The sequence below is a fragment of the Coloeus monedula genome (genome assembly GCF_965178545.1).
Source record: "Coloeus monedula genome assembly, chromosome: 28".
NCBI classification, from domain to species: domain Eukaryota; kingdom Metazoa; phylum Chordata; class Aves; order Passeriformes; family Corvidae; genus Coloeus; species Coloeus monedula.
This window is the reverse complement of record NC_138808.1, coordinates 5,071,251-5,089,798: the sequence shown is the minus strand read 5'-3', so window position 1 is coordinate 5,089,798 and position 18,548 is coordinate 5,071,251. Positions and strand designations below refer to the sequence as shown.

The 18,548-nt window shown below is 53.3% G+C and overlaps 3 protein-coding genes across 3 annotated transcripts; all 3 read left to right on the top strand.

The window, feature by feature from the left end:
• Positions 1–260: 260 nt before the first annotated feature.
• Positions 261–1,538, top strand: LOC309582814 (interleukin-1 beta-like; the record flags this gene model as incomplete). The annotated part of the gene is made up of 5 exons (XM_082298196.1): positions 261–301; positions 388–707; positions 814–984; positions 1,094–1,239; positions 1,326–1,538. The coding sequence occupies 5 exons, from the start codon at positions 261–263 to the stop codon at positions 1,536–1,538; spliced, it is 891 nt and encodes a 296-aa protein (XP_082154322.1).
• A 1,438-nt stretch (positions 1,539–2,976) lies between these two features.
• On the top strand, positions 2,977–10,900 carry LOC309582801 (uncharacterized protein). The gene has a single exon (XM_082298171.1). The coding sequence runs from the start codon at positions 9,700–9,702 to the stop codon at positions 10,771–10,773; it is 1,074 nt and encodes a 357-aa protein (XP_082154297.1). The 5' UTR covers positions 2,977–9,699; the 3' UTR covers positions 10,774–10,900.
• A 5,454-nt stretch (positions 10,901–16,354) lies between these two features.
• On the top strand, positions 16,355–17,660 carry LOC309582802 (interleukin-1 beta-like; the record flags this gene model as incomplete). The annotated part of the gene is made up of 6 exons (XM_082298172.1): positions 16,355–16,423; positions 16,510–16,558; positions 16,643–16,829; positions 16,936–17,106; positions 17,216–17,361; positions 17,448–17,660. Exons 1-6 carry the CDS (start codon positions 16,383–16,385, stop codon positions 17,658–17,660), a joined length of 807 nt encoding a protein of 268 aa, XP_082154298.1. The 5' UTR covers positions 16,355–16,382.
• Between the last annotated feature and the right edge of the window lie 888 nt (positions 17,661–18,548).

The window sequence follows — 18,548 nt, the reverse complement described above, 5'->3', positions numbered from 1 at the left end:
CTGCTTGGGGGCAACCAGCCCCTCCAGCCCTCCAGTCTCAACAGAGTAATTGGGCAAAACTGGGCATTGCGAAACCTGGAAATCCCACTCTGACAATGCTTCCTTCTAGAGACTCTTGAAAACCAGCCCCACTGACGCCGGGCTCAGAGAGCAGCCAAGCAGCCCTGCAGGCGGTACAGGCAGGAGCAGGCAGCCAAGCGCCTCAGCAGTTTGCAGGTGCTGTGAAGGCTCTGCCCAGGACTCTGCAGCCAGTGACGGCAATGGCATTCGTCCCTGATTTGGACACACTGGAGAGCAGCAGGTAAGAACAGATGTGCCAGAGAAGACTTTGGGGATGTGATTGCTGCGTTCGTGACCCTGGCTTCACCATCTCCCTTTGCCTTTCAGCCTGAATGAGGAGACGTTGTATGGCCCCAACTGCTTCTGCCCACAGAAGGTAACGCTGGGGTGGTGGGAGCAGTGGGGTCCGTGTGGTATGGAAGCCAGGCTCTCACTCTGCATCCCCTTTCCTCCCCAAAAGCCCCAACTGGACTTGGAGGTGACATCGCCTGGGGTGGGCATCCAGGTGGCAGTGACAAAAGGACACCTTTCCAGGACCTTTCGCCAGGCTGCCGTCCTGGTGGCTGCTGTGACCAAGCTCCTAAAGCAGCCGTCGCACAAGGACTTTGCCGATAGTGACCTTGGCAGCTTCTTGGACGATATCTTCGGTAGGAGGGTGATGTCAGGGGTGTCACTCCAGCCAGAGGATACTCTTGGGGGATACTCTTGGACCTGGGAGCATCAGCGTCCCCCTGACTGTCTCACTCCCTACAGAGCCCGTCTCCTTCCAGTGCATCAAGGGCAGTTATACTGGGGCACCCGTTTTCCGCTACACTCGCTCCCAGTCCTTTGACATCCTGGACATTGACCATAAATGCTTCGTACTGGAGTCACCCACCCAGCTGGTGGCACTGCACCTGCAGGGACCTTCTGCTGGACGGAAAGGTGAGAGCATATGGTCCCGTCCCACCGTCCCTCTCCCCAAACCCAGGACCATCCAGGAGCTGACCCACAATCCCAGGACCGCCTATTTACCTGTCCCTTCTCTCTGCAGTGAAGCTTAACATCGCTCTGTACCGTCCCCGGTCATCACAGGGCAGCCCAGGGTCTGGAAGGGTGCCGGTGGCATTGGGTATCAAGGGCTACCGGCTCTACATGTCATGTGTGATGAGTGGCACCAAGCCCGTGCTGCAGCTGGAGGTGAGCAGGGGGTCCCACCAGTGTGTCCTCTGTGGGGCTGGGGGCTCTATTCCACCTTAACTCCCATTTCACCTCCGTGGTTATAGGAAGCAGACGTCAGGAGGGATATTGAGAGTGTGGAGCTGACCCGCTTCATCTTCTATCGCCTGGACAGCCCAGCTGAGGGGACCACCCGCTTCGAGTCGGCTGCCTTCCCCGGCTGGTTCGTTTGCACATCCCTGCAGCCCCGCCAGCCTGTCAGCATCACGAACACCCCAGACCAGGTGAACATTGCTACCTATGAGCTGAGCGGGCGCTGAGGACCCTGCATCAACCCAACCGGCAGTCACTGGTTTTCAGGCTGTATGTACTAAGTACAACCCCCTGGGACGCAACCCCCCTCCCCATCTATTTCATGTGAAATAGCAGCTCTGGGCCCCATGGGCTCGAGCCACCCCAATCTGTATGTATGTATGTATTTATTTATTTATTGTATCTGCCCATTGCTTTTGTACTTACTTATTGCGCCCTCTTATTTATGATTGCTTTTAACTTATATGTGGATGGAGGTGGAAATAAAAAGTTTTCTAGGACAGCATTGCTCAGCTCATTGTTCATGTGGGATAGGGTTATGGATGGGAAAATCCTTCTGTTTTGGCTGCTTTTTGGGTGAAAACCCAGGGAGTGGGTGGCCACCCCACGGCCCAGGAACCATCCTGACTTGGTCAGACCCACGCAGGACCTTCCACCACCCTGTCTCCATGCCCACACCATAGCTGGGAGGTGACTGGGGTGGGCATCCCATGGTGGATCCCCAGCAGCCCTGGCAGCCACCTGGAGCTGTCACCTCTGAGCCAGCTGCTGCCAGCACATGGCATGGTGGACCACAGCACGGCAGGACAATGAGTGGTGTGGCGTGGCATTACAGGGTGTGGCATGATATCACGTAGTATGATGTGGTGCACCATGTCATGCAATTTCACACCACACCATGCCTTATGTGGCACAGCATGGTGCAGCACAGCATGGTGTGGTGTGGCACTGTGTGGTGTAGCAGGTTGGGTTTGTAACCAGGCAGAAACACCAATTTAGTGTAGTGGTTTGGTCTAAAATACTCATTACTGTTTATCTTCTGTGAGATAAGAATTAGGAGAAATGCAAAGCAGGCCCCAAACTTGAAAGAATATAAAGAAATTTATTAACAGACCTAAAAGAAGGGAAAAAAAGTTATACCACCTTCAGAACTCTCCTCCTCCCCCCACCTTCCTCCCTTCTCCCACTGACAATGTAAAAAGACAACCCTTAAGATGTTCAGTCTGTTTACCATTTCCATAAAAACCTTGTTCAGTCCATTAGAAACAGAAGTCTCTTCTTGCTCGTGCTATGAAAACATTATCACAACGAGAGAGCCGCCCACTTCCAAATATCGTTCAGTCCATTTAGGAAGAGGAGTCTCTCTGCCTGCGTGTGAGTCCTTTCCCCCGACTTGCAGCTTTTCCCGCAACTGCTTTCGAGGGTCCACTCTTGAAGTTTTTTGGGGTACAATTTTAAGGTTGAGCCGTTCAGAAACAAAAACAGAGGCCCTTCTCCTTCCCTGGGAGCAAAGGGTCTTCCTCATCTTCATCGTTAGGACTATCTCTGAGAGCATCTCTAGGGACTGAGGTTTTCTCCTTTCCCGTTTGGAGCCAAAGTCCTCATCTGGTCCATCTCTCCCTGTCCAAACTTCTCATGAAATTACAGCTGCGTCAGCATCTGCCTATCTCGGCGCAGGTGCTTTTGCTTACGAGTTGAACACTCCACCCCCCATATCTTCATGAAATTACAACAGGATACTCTGATATATCATAGCTTCACAACAGAATTTCAGCTTTAAGCATCTCCTCTCTCTCTTCCCTCAGGTTTTCAGCTCTTCACAGCAATAAAAGGGTTAATCTCACCTCGGCCTTGCAGCTTTGCAGCTGGAATGTTGAATTTTTCTTATCGCAGTGGAGAGGGGGGAGAGCCGAGCCGCTCCGGCTGCCCACGGCAAGGCAGTGGGGGGGGTTCCACGGCTGGAACAGGTCCATGGCTCCAGGATGGCCGTGGCCCGGCCCGGCCTGGCCCAAGCAGGGCCTGGCCGGGCCCGCTGGCCCCCACACGGGGCCCGCAGCCACCTGTCCCAGCGCCGGAAACGAGAGAGAGCCTGGAGGGGGAGTTTGTCTATTCTTAAATGTGGATCACAGAGGTGTTCACAACTTTAAGTGGCTCAGAGAATTGTCCATATTCAAACTGGCCGCTGATAGGTTCTGTCAGGTCCCAGAGGAAGCTGTAAGCACCCCTTAGCAAGGACATCCCTTTCGGGACTATGCTTGCTAACCTATGACAGGTGCCCTGGTGCCGCAGCCAAACTGGGAGTGTCGGAAGTATCCTTTCTCCTCCTTTTGAGACGCTCCTTGCTTTTCCCTCTTACTTGTGTTAGAAGAGGGCTTGGCTGCTAGTGGGCGCAGGCCTGCGGCATATACAGCTGAAACGGAATCGTGGGCAGCATCTCCCCGCTCCTTCTGCAAACTGAGCCCTGCACAGCTGGGGTGTTGAGTGGCATCACTCTGTGAGGGTCGGGAAGCTCAAGTGCCAGTGAGCCTCTGGGCAGTATCATGTGCATGGGAATTTCTGGGAACAGCATTGCCAGGTTCCCCAGGCAGGGAGCTTGAGAGATGTGCAATGTAGTGTTTGAGACTAAGAGAAATCCATTGTCACAGATATTTGTTCTTTCAGAACTGAGACCGTGCTGTGTGCACTGCATTTCCTGTCATCTCTCTGCAGAGCAACGGAGGAGCCGGCCGCAGAACTGCCAAGCAGCCAAGGAAAGGCTGAAATGCCCAAGCGCAAAGTAAGTTAGGAGGATGCTGGGCTTGGATGAGACAATATGTAAAGGTCTGAGGTATAGCTGGCTCTCCCCACTGGCCAGTGTCTGCCTTCTCTGGCCTGCGTACAAAGAACCAGCTCCTGCCAGGGCCTCGCTGTCTGGGCTCTGCCCCCACAGCACCCTGGCACTGGTCTATGGTTACTGGCAGCAGGAGCAGAGGGATGGTTTGAGTGCTGGCATTTCCCAGTGGCTGATGGTGTCTCTTCTGCTATTTTATGAGTCTCTGTGAAACTTTCTCATCTCAGCTCCTGGCTCTGGCAGAACAAGCCTTGCTGCTAAAAACTCAGATTCAGAACCAGGTCTCAAGGAAAGGGTGATTGGAGTCTCACCACTGGTTTTTAATGGCAGCTTCCAGTGGCCTTTGGAATATGTTCGTATCAGGAAGGGGTGTTTTCAGTGCATCTGGCAGGAAAATAGGAAGAGAAGAAGCAGGATCAAAGAGCAAACCAGTTCCTGTCACCAGGCTCTGGGAAATGCCACTAATGTAATAGAAATGAGAGAAGATTCACGACCTTTCTTTTTGGCATAGGGCAGCACTTGGGCAGAACAGAAGATGATCCCCTCACTCTCTAGGCTCTTTCTTATGGAAAAGTACTTGTGCAGGCATTCATCTTCCCAGAGGGCTGAGCTGCTACCCTGGAGCACAGGGATGGGAGAACTCCCCAGCTGGCTGCTGTCAGAGGGCTCCAGTTCTGTGAGGAGGAGAGGACAGGACTGTGGGAGCTGACAGTGGCCTGCTGTCCCACCTTCCTGCTTAGCTGCCAGTGCCTGGACAGCTGCAAGGCTTGTGGATCAGCTACACTGCAGTGAACCCCGCTCAGGACTCTCTGAGGCACCACTATGACCTGCAGCGTGGCAGCGGCGTGACCCCATCTGTCTGTGACACACAGGGCAATTTGGGAGCCTCCAAACCCCCTACCTGGCAGGCAGACAGTTGCCTGCAGGAATCATTTTGGTTAGCTTTGTTGTCCATGGAAGTTTGGTGACAACCTTGGATGTTAATGGTTTGTGTTGCTTTTCTGTTGCCACACAAAAGAAAAAGAATTCGTAGTATGGGCTAGTATTCCTTGACAGGTTTTTGATTTCTGAAAACTACTCCTAAGCTCCTGTGTCTGAGACAACCAGCAGTGGGTTAGATATTTAACTCTTTCTGCTTTTCTTATGGCTGATAAATAACCTGATAATTTGTTTGACTTTTACAGACACTTTTTAAAGAACTGGACTCATCACCTGAATCCACCCTTCGAGCCAGTTTCTAAACTCAAGCATGTAAGTAGGAAGCTTTTGGGTCTCTCATGCTTTAAGTGAGTCTGGGCAGAACAGGGTCCCCTCTCACGAATGAGTGTTTCATGGTTGCTTAAAGAATCACTGGCAAAGGTATCAGCAAAAGCAGGTGTAATATAAAAGTGAAAGCATGACAACGTTCATTGTCAAGGTTCACTCTACTAACTGGATGGTTAAAGCACATAGAGAAAAAGCAAGCTAAAATCTAAAATCAATCAATCTAAAACCAAAACCCACTCAAAAATTACCTACGTGGAGACTGGGGGAGTGAGGCAGGGTAAGGATAGAAAGGAATAAGGAAGGTCCATTGAGTCACAAGATTCAGAGCGGACAGTCTTGCTAATCTGAGCACTGGACTTGACCAACAGTTTAGGCCTGAAGGTTTTAACAGCACTTAACAGTATTTATTGAATAGGTTAAATTAAACAATTTAACAAAGGATTCATATAGAATTTACTGTAGCACAACAGTAACTTGCTTACAGGCCTGACTTAAACATCTAAAGTACTTAAGAACCAAGGAAAGCCACATTCATGGAACATTTGCTGTAGCATACTTACACACGTATAGACCTAAAGAGTTTCTACAAGGTAGATACCTGTGAAAAAACTTCCCCCTCAAATTCAGTGAAGGACTCATGTTGATGCCTTTGTATCTTCTCAACAGGCAAAGGGTTGAGCCTTGGGGAGAGGGGGCATCAGCCCAGGCTCTGTTGACATCATTTGCTGTTCCTCCAAGTACAGCAAACGTGAGAGTTTGCTGGCTCTGAGATGTCCCGCTCAGAGGGAGATGCTGGTCACAGCCCACAGCAGTCCAAGAGAGCTCAAAGGGTCTCACTCAGGATTGCTACTTACAGGGTTGTTGCAGAATTATTGAGGGATCAGGGGCATGGATCATTGATAGAATTATTGGGATCAATAAAAGGACTGTACAAGCAAAAACTCTGCATGAGAAAAAGGCCTGTGTGAGAAAAAGGCCTGGGAAACAGAGGGAGTTTTGAAGATGTACAGCTGTGTGGATAAGACCTGGAGAGGGGGAGGTGAACTCTGAATTCTTTTAATCATAACATAACTGTAGAAGCTTGCCAATGTAAGTCCAATTCTGTAGAAGTAGAAATGTGCTTTGATAAGTTTTAAGCCACTTAAGAGTTACCAAGCTGGTATACTATAGAAGTGCCTCTGGATTGCTAATGAACAGAGCTTGCTCTTATCAACCACATTGGTTTGGGACTGCAATTTCTCCCCCCGCCGGAGCCGCTGGGCCATTTTTTTCTTTTCCAACATTTGGCGCCCGAACTCAGAACTCGAACTCGGACTGGCACTTCGTTGTTCTCGACCCGGCGGGAGCCAACTGCGGTGCTGGAGCAGCGCCAGCGGGCGTAAGGATCAGCGGCTCGCCTGATCCCAGTCTGGACTGACCTGACATCGGGGTCCGCCGTTTGGCTGACAAGGGCTAAACCTGAAGGCTGCACGACCCTGACAGCAGGGACAGTGCGGTGAGACGCGGTTTTGCGGGTAGATGCAGTTTGCGGTGAGACGCAGTTATGGAAACAGAGGTGGCCCTTGGTTTATGCTTTTTAGAAAAGCGGGGACTTAAAGAAGTGCACTTTATAAGGAACTAGCTGATCCAAGATCGTTTAAAAAGAAAGCTAAAGAAACAAAAGCTCTCAAATTCACCTGGAGAGCAGTAACTGGCACTCTCGCAGAAATAAAAACAGAACAGACAGTGGCTGCAGCTGCCATAGAGACTTTAGAGAGTGGCAGTGCCGGCTGTAGCAGCTCCAGGAAAGAAACAGACGCAGGTCTTACGGAGCGGCGGGCAGAGACCGGAGCCGAGTCCGGGGTAGCACGGTCCTTCGGGCTGGCCGTGAGAAAACCGATTAAAAACACAGCAGCACCCGTCCGCTCAGTGCAGGAGCTGCTAAACTCGGCAGAGCCGGATGTTATCTCTCCGACGACCGAGGGAGAAATGGCTGCGAACGCGGAAGCTGAGACACCCGACCCAGGGAGCGGGGCACAGGCGGGCCAAGCAGACACAGGCAGCCCTGCTGTCCGACCGAAAGCGGCAGAGCAACCCCGAGGTCCTAAAGCCCCTCCAAAAGCGGCAGAGAGTAACCCCCCCCCGCCGAACAATGGGACGTCCAGCAGCAGTGCGGTTTCTGCGGTTTCATCTCCTGCAAAGCCAAAGCCGGCCAGGGTGGCCCGGAAGCAGCCCCAAAAGAAGGAGAAGTACCAACAAATAATGCAAAAAGTAATCAAAAAGCTTGCTGACTTATCTACACAAGGCATTTTGCAGTCTATCTTTACAGCAGATGTCCTGTGTTCAAAGGACTGCACCAGCATCGCACAGTTGTTATTAACCCCTTCACAGTTCCTGCTCTGGGAACAAACATGGACTGACTGCAATGCTGCAGAATGTCCTGCAACAACAGGGACAAGTCATCGCTGCATCACTGACCAGAGCTGTGCCCAGCAAAGTGGTGCCATGCTACAGACCCCGAAACGAGAAGGCACAGTCAGCATCAGCTCCTGAGAAAAGTGATGCCACTACTTCAACAGCTGGGACTCTGAGACCTGTCCTGAGGAGCCTTGAGAGAGGCTGCAGACGTGGCTGAGTGAAGGAACTGAGGACTTGCCAGATCCACCACTCTCTGTAGCAAGAGAAATAGTGAGACTCTGGGGCAAATGTAACAGCTGCCCTGGGTGGTTGCTAGTGACCTGTGGTGGGTGTTGGGGAACCCTTTCCAAAGACAAAACTAAGAAGAAGAATTGCATAAATTTTTGGGTATATTACATAAATTTTTGGGTATAGCACCAGACACAGAAGTAAAGTGAAAAATTGTTTTTTGACTGTCTTGAGACAAGAGCATTAGCAGGCATTTTCAATCAGCTGTCTGCCCATTTAGATCAAGTAAAAGCAGTTAATTTAGTTAGCATTTATGTTTTTACCTGGTACTTTAGCAGCCAGGGCTCACGCTATTTTGCATAAACTTGCTTGCTGGGAGAGGGATAAGTTTAATATAGCCTTGAAAATGCTTAATGAGTTAAGTGTGAATGTTATTAGTGTTAGACATATAATATTATAAAATTAAGTAGCCATTGATTTTCTATTAGCTCACAGCCACGGCTGTGAAAAGTTCCAAGGTATGTGCTGTATAAATCATTCTAACCACTTTTTCCTACTTCACAAGCAGATAAGTGAGTTACATCAATTAACTACACAATTACAGAAAAAAGAAGATGGTCTCAGCTTAGAGGGATGGTTAAAGTTATTAGGATTAAAAATCATGGCTAGTTTTATTTGTGTAGCATTTGATTACTGTAGGACTAGTAATATTATTAATAATAGTGTGTTCACCTTGCCTTCCAATGCTTGCAAAAGATAACATACAAAGTCACTACATCTTTAGCCAATCAAGTATAGCTTGTCCAAAAGAAAAAGAGGGAATTTGTTGCAGAATTATTGAGGGATCAGGGGCATGGATCATTGATAGAATTATTGGGATCAATAAAAGGACTGTACAAGCAAAAACTCTGCATGAGAAAAAGGCCTGTGTGAGAAAAAGGCCTGGGAAACAAAGAGGGAGTTTTGAAGATGTACAGCTGTGTGGATAAGATCTGGAGAGGGGGAGGTGAACTCTGAATTCTTTTAATTATAACATAACTGTAGAAGCTTGCCAATATAAGTCCAATTATGTAGAAGTAGAAATGTGCTTTGATAAGTTTTAAGCCACTTAAGAGTTACCAAGCTGGTATACTATAGAAGTGCCTCTGGATTGCTAATGAACAGAGCTTGCTCTTATCAACCACATTGGTTTGGGACTGCAATTTCTCCCCCCACCGGAGCCACCAGGCCATTTTTCCCTTTCCAACACAGGGTCACAAGAGAATGTACTCTAGTCATAATAATTTTTCATCCTGGCTGCAATTCAGATCTGTAACTTGCTTTGAAAACCACATCCCCAAGTCAGGGTTGTGAGTTCCTGACTCCAAATGGGGGCATACAACAGACAGCTAAGTAGCTGGCAGTGAGTCAACTAATTATTTTTCAAAGGAGTTTAGCTTAGTTAGGAGTTTCAGTTTGGAAGACTGGTCCTTTGCCCATGTCCTGGTGGGTGTTGTGTTACTGGTCTGTTGACAGCTGCTTTGTCATGACTGTCCCCTGGGCTGCTTTGTCATGACTGTCCCCTGGGCCAGCTGTCAGGGTCTGACCAAGCTGCGGTCTCCTTGGAGCTGAGGGCTGCTTTGTCTTTCCAGATTGAGAGGAACCAGGAGGATGTTCTTGGGAACGTGATGGAGGGTGCTCAAGGGCATGGCAAGCTTGGAGCAAAATCCACACAGCACTCTGGCCACACTGCTCAGCAGAAGCCTTCAAATACATCCCAGAGAGCAGCAGGGGTGTGTCCAGTGCAGCCGGGGAACAATGGGAAGCTTCCTGCTTCTGCACAGACCAGAGACAGGCTCCCACCTTCAAGCTCAGGTCACCTAAATCCAGAAAGGAACCCGAAGTCTGCACAGGATACTGTCACTGCAGCAGCACCTCAGGTGGGAAGTGACCACCCCTCTCCTGGAGCACCTCACTCCCTGAATGAGGGGCTGCAGGACAGGCTAGTCTGCCACAAGGAAAACCTCGGCCCACGAGCCTCCACACCCCCGGTGCTGATCAGAGCTTTACAATCTGATGGAAACGGTCTCGGGAAGAAGAGAGTCTTGGCCCACAGGCAAAGCTCAGCCGTAACGTCAAGGCCTGTTCTGGGTCCAAAAGACAGAATTAGTAACCGCCAGCCTAAGGAAGAGCCAGTTCTGGATAAATTCAGGAAAACCCTGCCAGAGTCAAAGAGTGTGTCTCAAAATACAAGTACCAGAACTCGGCCGTTGCAGCCCTCTCGGTTCCTTCCTGCTTCTGATAATTTGCTACATAAAAACCCAGGGAAAAACCAGGGAACAACTACTACAGTGAGGCAACCTGTAGGAAAGCCACCTGGCACAGCTCCAGGGGGAAGTCTCAAGCACCACAGCCAACCTTCCCCAGTGAGAAGATTTCCCACCAAGCCTCCCACCATGGGCAAGCCCGAGGGGACCACAATCCTGAAATCCAGCCTGAACCCAGGTGTCACTTTGCCAAGGCCCATGGTTAAAGAGGGGATGGACAGGAAGGACATGAAGGTGGTGCCTCCTGGACACACAGCAGCATCCCAAGGGACAGGCCACCCAAACCAGTCTCACAGCATACACAACTCCAAAACTCCTGTACTTGAGGATGACTTGAGAAGTAGGAGAGATGAGCTTCAACCAGAGCTACCGAAGGCAGGTGGTATGCAGGCTAGGCGCATTCCAAGGATCCCATCAGCTGCAGATCGTAAGTAAGTGGCAGCTCTGGCCACCTGGGTCCTTGCCTCCAGGAAACAGCAGAGTTTAAAAGGTTTGACTGGGTGAGCCTGCTGAAAACGGAGTCCAAAGTCTTTTATCAGCAAAAGCATTTTGGGAGGTTGATGCCCTGAAAAAGAAAGCGTTGGGGATAATGTTGGGTGTCACCCTGGGTTCCTCTCCCACCGATTCAGTAAGTGGAAGGAGAGTGTGTGGCCACTCTCCTGTTTTAGCCTCAAGGCTTACACTTGAGAGTGTTTTCCTTTCCCAGTCTAGAGCTCAGATGTGTTTCTGACATAGATATACTGATTGTTTTTGAGCAGCTGAAGTTGGCTAAAGGGAGATTCCAAGGAAAAAACAGCCACAATGTGGAGAATACCCTCCTTGGCCCTCTTCCCCATCCTCCACTCCAGAATAAACCCTCTTGATAAGCCACCAGAGATGGAAAAAATACAGTATTGGGAGCTTGCTACAGGTGGATTCCCAGAAGCCATTCCTTGTATCCGCTTGTGATCCAGGATGCTGCCCGTGTCCCAAGCCCACGGCGTTCCCTCTTGAACAGAAAAAGCTCCTCTTGGCTCTTGCTCAAGGAATCACTGCTGTTTCTTTTGGGCAAAGTGAGGCAGAAGGACCGTCCACAAACGTCTGGCCCCTACAGATGAATTCACTCCTCCTCAAGAGCTGGCACTTACCTGCACCCACTGCTCAGACACACAGAGAAGTGAAGGTGACGTCCTGGCAAGGTTGATCCTTACCTTATGTACACTTTTGGGATTTTCCAGCCAAGCATAATACATTTCCTCCACATAGTTAGAACTAGTCCCACTCAGAAACGGTTCAGCAGCCACCGGTGCACTGTAGCACCTGAGCTGTTGGAACGTCCTAGGTGCTGCCGGTCTGTGCTGGGAAATTGTCTTTACAGTCTGTGAGGCCGTCAACGGCCTCAGCTTTGCCGCACAAGTCCTTAAGTTAAGCATTTTTGTCCTGTTGCCTCACACAAGTTCCTGTTGAGAGAGAACAGAAAAGTGGGTTACGAATAACTGCAGGAGAGCACTGAACAGAGACCACCCCCTCCCCTGAGCACGGAGAACTGAGCTTAGGATCAGTTTCTAATTTGGATTCATCCATCCACCCTGTCTCACAGCCAGGTCCCTCACGGCTTGGAAATGCAGTTTACGCTCAGTACACTTGGCATGGCCAGGTCTGCCTCTCCCATCCCTGGCAGCGTGGCATCATCATCTCCCCTGTCATGACAGTGCGAAGCAAATTTGCTTGCTGGGTACCCAACACTGGCTTCGAAGGAGCCGCTGCACACCAAAGCCACCCACATCTCTTAATTTCAGCTTCTTCCATCGCTCTGCCTCCCAGGTAGGTCTGGGCTTCAATTTCTGTGACCACTCTGCTTGGCCGAGGTTTTCTTCTTCTTGGTTTGTTGTGACGTGCACCAGGATAAGGCTGGGAACAAACCATTTACAGGGGAAAGTGCTTGCAAAGTAGGGGTATAGTACTGCAAAGCACTTGAGAAGTGGACTCCAGGACAGACTGCTTCTCCTCAAAAGCCCACACCCAAGAATGTCAATGCAGATGAAAGACCCAGAGAGGGACTCTCCCCTGCTCAGAGAACCCAGAAAAGTAACCCAGAGCCGGCGTGGGACCTTTGAGAGCTCCCAACTTGCAGCTTTCAGTAGGGCATGTACCGGGAGGCCTGGGGTTAGCCAGGGGGTTGGCCACAGGGTCAGCCATGGGGTTTACACACATCCAACCAACCAGCGCAGCCCAAGGAAAGCACTGGAGCAGGATCATCCCGAAGGAAGTGCAGGCACTTGGAGCTGCTCTTCTTGGAGCTGCTCTTCTTGGAGCTGCCCTTTCCACCCAGCTTCTCCCGCAAGAGGCAGGGCCCAAGGCTAGAGGTGACCCAGCTGGCTGGTTTCCATATCCCAGAAGAGTTTAACGAGCAGCAGCCCAATGTCAAAGCACTTATCATGCGTTCGCCAGATTAAAAAGAAATTTCACAAGGGACTAGAGAAAACAACACACCTCCATGGCCAGCGTTTTGCCAGCCAGCCTTCCAGGTTTGTCTTGCTGAATCTAGTTCAGACACTGATCTCTTCTCAGTAACAGGACCCGAGGGTTGTGTCAGGGGAGCTTTAGGTTAGGTATTAGAAAAAGGTTCTTCACCCAGAGGGTGTTTGGGCACTGGAACAGACTCCCCAGGGAAGTGCTCAAAGCACCGAGCCTGGCAAGACTTCAAGCAGCATTTAGACAACGCTCTCAGGCACAGGGTGTGACTCTTGGGGATGGTCCTGTGCAGGGCCAGGAGTTGGACTTGATGATCCTTGTGGGTTCCTTCCAGCTGAGCATATTCTGCGATTCTGTAGTTCTGTCTGCCTGGCATGACAGCGCCTACACTTCCCATCACAAACCATAAGGTTTTGGTTCAAACAGCCTGAGGAAGACCCAGAGTCACCTGAATTCAGCCAAAGTGTTTGACAGATTTACCCATAGGAAAAAGGGAACCACTTGTCCTTTCCACCCTGCCCACAATCACACCTGGCAAGAAAGGTGCAGGACCACAAGTGCCACAGCACTGGGGATTCACCCTCTTCAGATCTGCACAGCATAACACACACAGGTATTTATCTGAAAGGCTGAGAAAGTCAGGGATGTTCAGTCTAGAGAAGAGAAGGCTCCAGGGAGACCTTAGAGACTCTCCCAATCCCTAAAGGGGCTCCAAGAGAGCTGAGGAGGGACTTTAGACAAGGGCCTGGAACGACAGAACAAGGGGGGTTGGCTTCCCACTGCCAGAGGGCAGGGTTAGATGGGATACTGGGAGGAAATTCTTCCCTGCAAGGGTGCTAAGGCACTAGCACAGGTTGCCCAGAGAAGCTGTGGCTGTCCCATCCCTGGAAGTTCAAGACCACGTTGGATGGGGCTTGGAGCAACCTGGGATAGTGGAAGGTGTCCCTGCCCACGGTGGGTGGGGGGGGGAGAGGTGCTACTGGACGATCTTTCAGGTCCCTTCCTACTCAAAGCATTCCACAATTCTGTGGCATTTCAGAGAGTCAACTGAATCAGGTGCCAGAGCACAGGCATGCATATGGCAGGGAAAAAGCTTTAGGACAGAAGCAGCATCAACATCTCCAGTTTCATGTCCAGTTTCGGTGTTGTCACTCAGCAGCATCCAGCGACCTCTCAGGAAAACAGTGAGGTTAATGCCGGAGGTTGACCCAAAGCAAGCAGAACTAGCTTTGAGGATCCTCTTTGAGGATCTCTTGCAGGAACGGTTGGCTAGGAGCCTGGACAGAGACAAGACAAGCTTGGAGCTGGGATAATTGCAAGTAGGATCAAAATACAGAACCAGAAGCAAAGACGTAGTAAACCGAGCCTGAGATAAGGGATATCAGGGTCAAATAGGAATGCAAAGGTCACACTGGGAGTGATGACTGAGGAAAGTGCAGAGGGGCAGCCAGCCACAGCCCAAACCTCACCAAAAGGTCAAACCTCAGGAATACCCACAACAGATGACGGCCCAGAGCTCACCAATAAGCAGATTAAAGTGCTAAATGTGACCCACCCGCAATCGGGATGGGGACGTCAGCCTAGATGGCGGGTACTTGGGAACGACTTGGAATTTAGGAACGCGTCCTAGGTTAAAAACAGCATAAACTCCACTTTCCAGGAAGCAGCGGGGCCACAGCCACCGGCTGCAGCCACAGCCGATCCAGCACCGGGCACCTCCGGGCCCGCGGCGGGCGAGGGCCTCACGGCGGGCGGGGTCCGGGGCAGACCCTCTGTGGCCGCTACACCGCCGACCCCGGCCCACCAGAGCCCACCAGACATCGCCAGGGAGCGCCGCGGGCTCGGACGGCATCCTCCGACCGGGCAAACGGAACGAAGCGGCCCTGCCGAGAGGGCGCGGGGGGGACCCGTGAGGCGCGAGGCGGCCCCGCGTGCCGGCGGGCGCGGGAAGGGGCAGCGGGACCCCCGCCCCGCCCCCGAGAGCGCGCCAGGACCGCCCCCGCCCCGCGCCCCCCAATCACCGCCCGCCGCCGCCGCCCGCACTCGGCGCTCCGCGCCGTCTATAGGAGCGGAGCCAACGGCTGGGCTCTGCCATTGGCCGCACGGCTGTCCGTCTCGCCACAGCCCCGCCCCCCGGCTCCCCTCCTCCCAGGCGCCCGGGCGGCGCCAAGGACACCGGGGCGCGACCGCGGGCCCCCGGCCCAGCGCGGCCCCCGGCGCGACCCCCGCCCCGCCCCGGCCCCGGCCCTCGCTCCCGGCCCTCCGGCCCGGCTGGGTCCGGCCCCACCGTCCGGCCCTGCCGTGGAACCCACCGGCACGTCCGCACAGCCCGCTCGTGGCCCCGGCTCTGACAGCGGCCCCGCTCTCTGGCCCCGCCCCGCCCCGCCCTTGCGTCACTACGCCGCGGCGCCCCGCCCCTTTTGCCCCGCCCTTCCATCCCGGCCCAGGGCGGCTGCGCCGTGGGGCGGGGAGCGCCGGGCCGGGCCGGGCCGGGGCAAGGCCCTGGCGGGGCCTGGGATCCCGTGTGGGGTCTGGGGACCCCCGGAATGGCCAGAGAGTTCTCACCGTGGCCTGGAGACCCTTGGTATGGCCTGGCAACACGCACCGTGGTCCATGGCCCACAACCCTCGTCATGGCTTGGTGACCCTCACCGTGGCTTCAGGACCCCAACCGTGGCCTGGGGACCTCTACCACGGCCTGGGGACTTCCACTGTGTCGTGGAGGACCCCTTGCCCTGGGGGACCTCAGGCCTTTGGGGACATCCCAGGAAGTGTGACAGCCAGCGGATGCTCAGCAGGGCACAGGAAGTGCTCCGGGAGCTCTGGGTTTCTGGCAATTTCCTGACACTGAGTCATGGTGGTGCCAGTCTCGGCCCCAGGAGTTGTGCAGGGCTGGACGGCACTTTCAGGAAGTGAAACAGGTGCCAGGAAAGCACCCCAACAGCCCAAGTCCATGCAAGCCCGGCCACGCACATCCCCGGCCCTCCCCAGCATGGTGCAATCTCCGGCACACTGGATGGACATGAGGATGAGGGGTGTCCCTGAAGGCCATGGCCCTGGAGGCCATGTCCCCAGGGTGGCATGCGTGGGCACAAGAAACCGAGGGGACAGGAGGGTCCTGCACTCACTGGTGCTGGAGCAGTGGGGACAAGAGGGGTGACAGAGGGCACACAGCTGGCCATGGCACCAGGGGTCTGGGCAGTGCAGAAGGAAGCTGTGGGGAAGCTTTGGCTCTGCCCCACACCCCAGCTCCGGATCATTCACTGCTCTGCCCCACACTCTGGTCCTGGAGCATCCCCTGCTCTGCTCCATGCTCTGCCTCCCCACTGCACTGCTTGGGGGCAACCAACCCCTCCAGCCCTCCAGTCTCAACAGAGTAATTGGGCAAAACTGGGCATTGCGAAACCTGGAAATCCCACTCTGACAACGCTTCCTTCTAGAGACTCTTGAAAACCAGCCCCACTGACGCCGGGCTCAGAGAGCAGCCAAGCAGCCCTGCAGGCGGGACAGGCAGGAGCAGGCAGCCAAGCGCCTCAGCAGTTTGCAGGTGCTGTGAAGTCTCTGCCCAGGACTCTGCAGCCAGTGACGGCAATGGCATTCGTCCCTGATTTGGACACACTGGAGAGCAGCAGGTAAGAACAGATGTGCCAGAGAAGACTTTGGGGATGTGATTGCTGCGTTCCTGACCCTGGCTTCACCATCTCCCTTTGCCTTTCAGCCTGAATGAGGAGACGTTGTATGGCCCCAACTGCTTCTGCCCACAGAAGGTAACGCTGGGGTGGTGGGAGCAGTGGGGTCCGTGTGGTATGGAAGCCAGGCTCTCACTCTGCATCCCCTTTCCTCCCCAAAAGCCCCAACTGGACTTGGAGGTGACATCGCCTGGGGTGGGCATCCAGGTGGCAGTGACAAAAGGACACCTTTCCAGGACCTTTCGCCAGGCTGCCGTCCTGGTGGCTGCTGTGACCAAGCTCCTAAAGCAGCCGTCGCACAAGGACTTTGCCGATAGTGACCTTGGCAGCTTCTTGGACGATATCTTCGGTAGGAGGGTGATGTCAGGGGTGTCACTCCAGCCAGAGGATACTCTTGGGGGATACTCTTGGACCTGGGAGCATCAGCGTCCCCCTGACTGTCTCACTCCCTACAGAGCCCGTCTCCTTCCAGTGCATCAAGGGCAGTTATACTGGGGCACCCGTTTTCCGCTACACTCGCTCCCAGTCCTTTGACATCCTGGACATTGACCATAAATGCTTCGTACTGGAGTCACCCACCCAGCTGGTGGCACTGCACCTGCAGGGACCTTCTGCTGGACGGAAAGGTGAGAGCATATGGTCCCGTCCCACCGTCCCTCTCCCCAAACCCAGGACCATCCAGGAGCTGACCCACAATCCCAGGACCGCCTATTTACCTGTCCCTTCTCTCTGCAGTGAAGCTTAACATCGCTCTGTACCGTCCCCGGTCATCACAGGGCAGCCCAGGGTCTGGAAGGGTGCCGGTGGCATTGGGTATCAAGGGCTACCGGCTCTACATGTCATGTGTGATGAGTGGCACCAAGCCCGTGCTGCAGCTGGAGGTGAGCAGGGGGTCCCACCAGTGTGTCCTCTGTGGGGCTGGGGGCTCTATTCCACCTTAACTCCCATTTCACCTCCGTGGTTATAGGAAGCAGACGTCAGGAGGGATATTGAGAGTGTGGAGCTGACCCGCTTCATCTTCTATCGCCTGGACAGCCCAGCTGAGGGGACCACCCGCTTCGAGTCGGCTGCCTTCCCCGGCTGGTTCGTTTGCACATCCCTGCAGCCCCGCCAGCCTGTCAGCATCACGAACACCCCAGACCAGGTGAACATTGCTACCTATGAGCTGAGCGGGCGCTGAGGACCCTGCATCAACCCAACCAGCAGTCACTGGTTTTCAGGCTGTATGTACTAAGTACAACCCCCTGGGACGCAACCCCCCTCCCCATCTATTTCGTGTGAAATAGCAGCTCTGGGCCCCATGGGCTCGAGCCACCCCAATCTGTATGTATGTATGTATTTATTTATTTATTGTATCTGCCCATTGCTTTTGTACTTACTTATTGCGCCCTCTTATTTATGATTGCTTTTAACTTATATGTGGATGGAGGTGGAAATAAAAAGTTTTCTAGGACAGCATTGCTCAGCTCATTGTTCATGTGGGATAGGGTTATGGATGGGAAAATCCTTCTGTTTTGGCTGCTTTTTGGGTGAAAACCCAGGGAGTGGGTGGCCACCCCACGGCCCAGGAACCATCCTGACTTGGTCAGACCCACGCAGGACCTTCCACCACCCTGTCTCCATGCCCACACCACAGCTGGGAGGTGACTGGGGTGGGCATCCCATGGTGGATCCCCAGCAGCCCTGGCAGCCACCTGGAGCTGTCACCTCTGAGCCAGCTGCTGCCAGCACATGGCATGGTGGACCACAGCACGGCAGGACAATGAGTGGTGTGGCGTGGCATTACAGGGTGTGGCATGATATCACATACTATGATGTGGCGCACCATGTCATGCAATTTCACACCACACCATGCCTTATGTGGCACAGCATGGTGCAGCACAGCATGGTGTGGTGTGGCACTGCGTGGTATTGCATGGCGTGGTGTGGCGTTATGTGGCATTGCACAGCATGGCACGGCATGAAATTGCGAGGCCAGACGTGGCACGGCATCGCACACCGTGCCGTGGAACGTTGCGGCCTGGCACAGTATGTCACGGCACGGCACGGCACGGCACGGCACGGCACG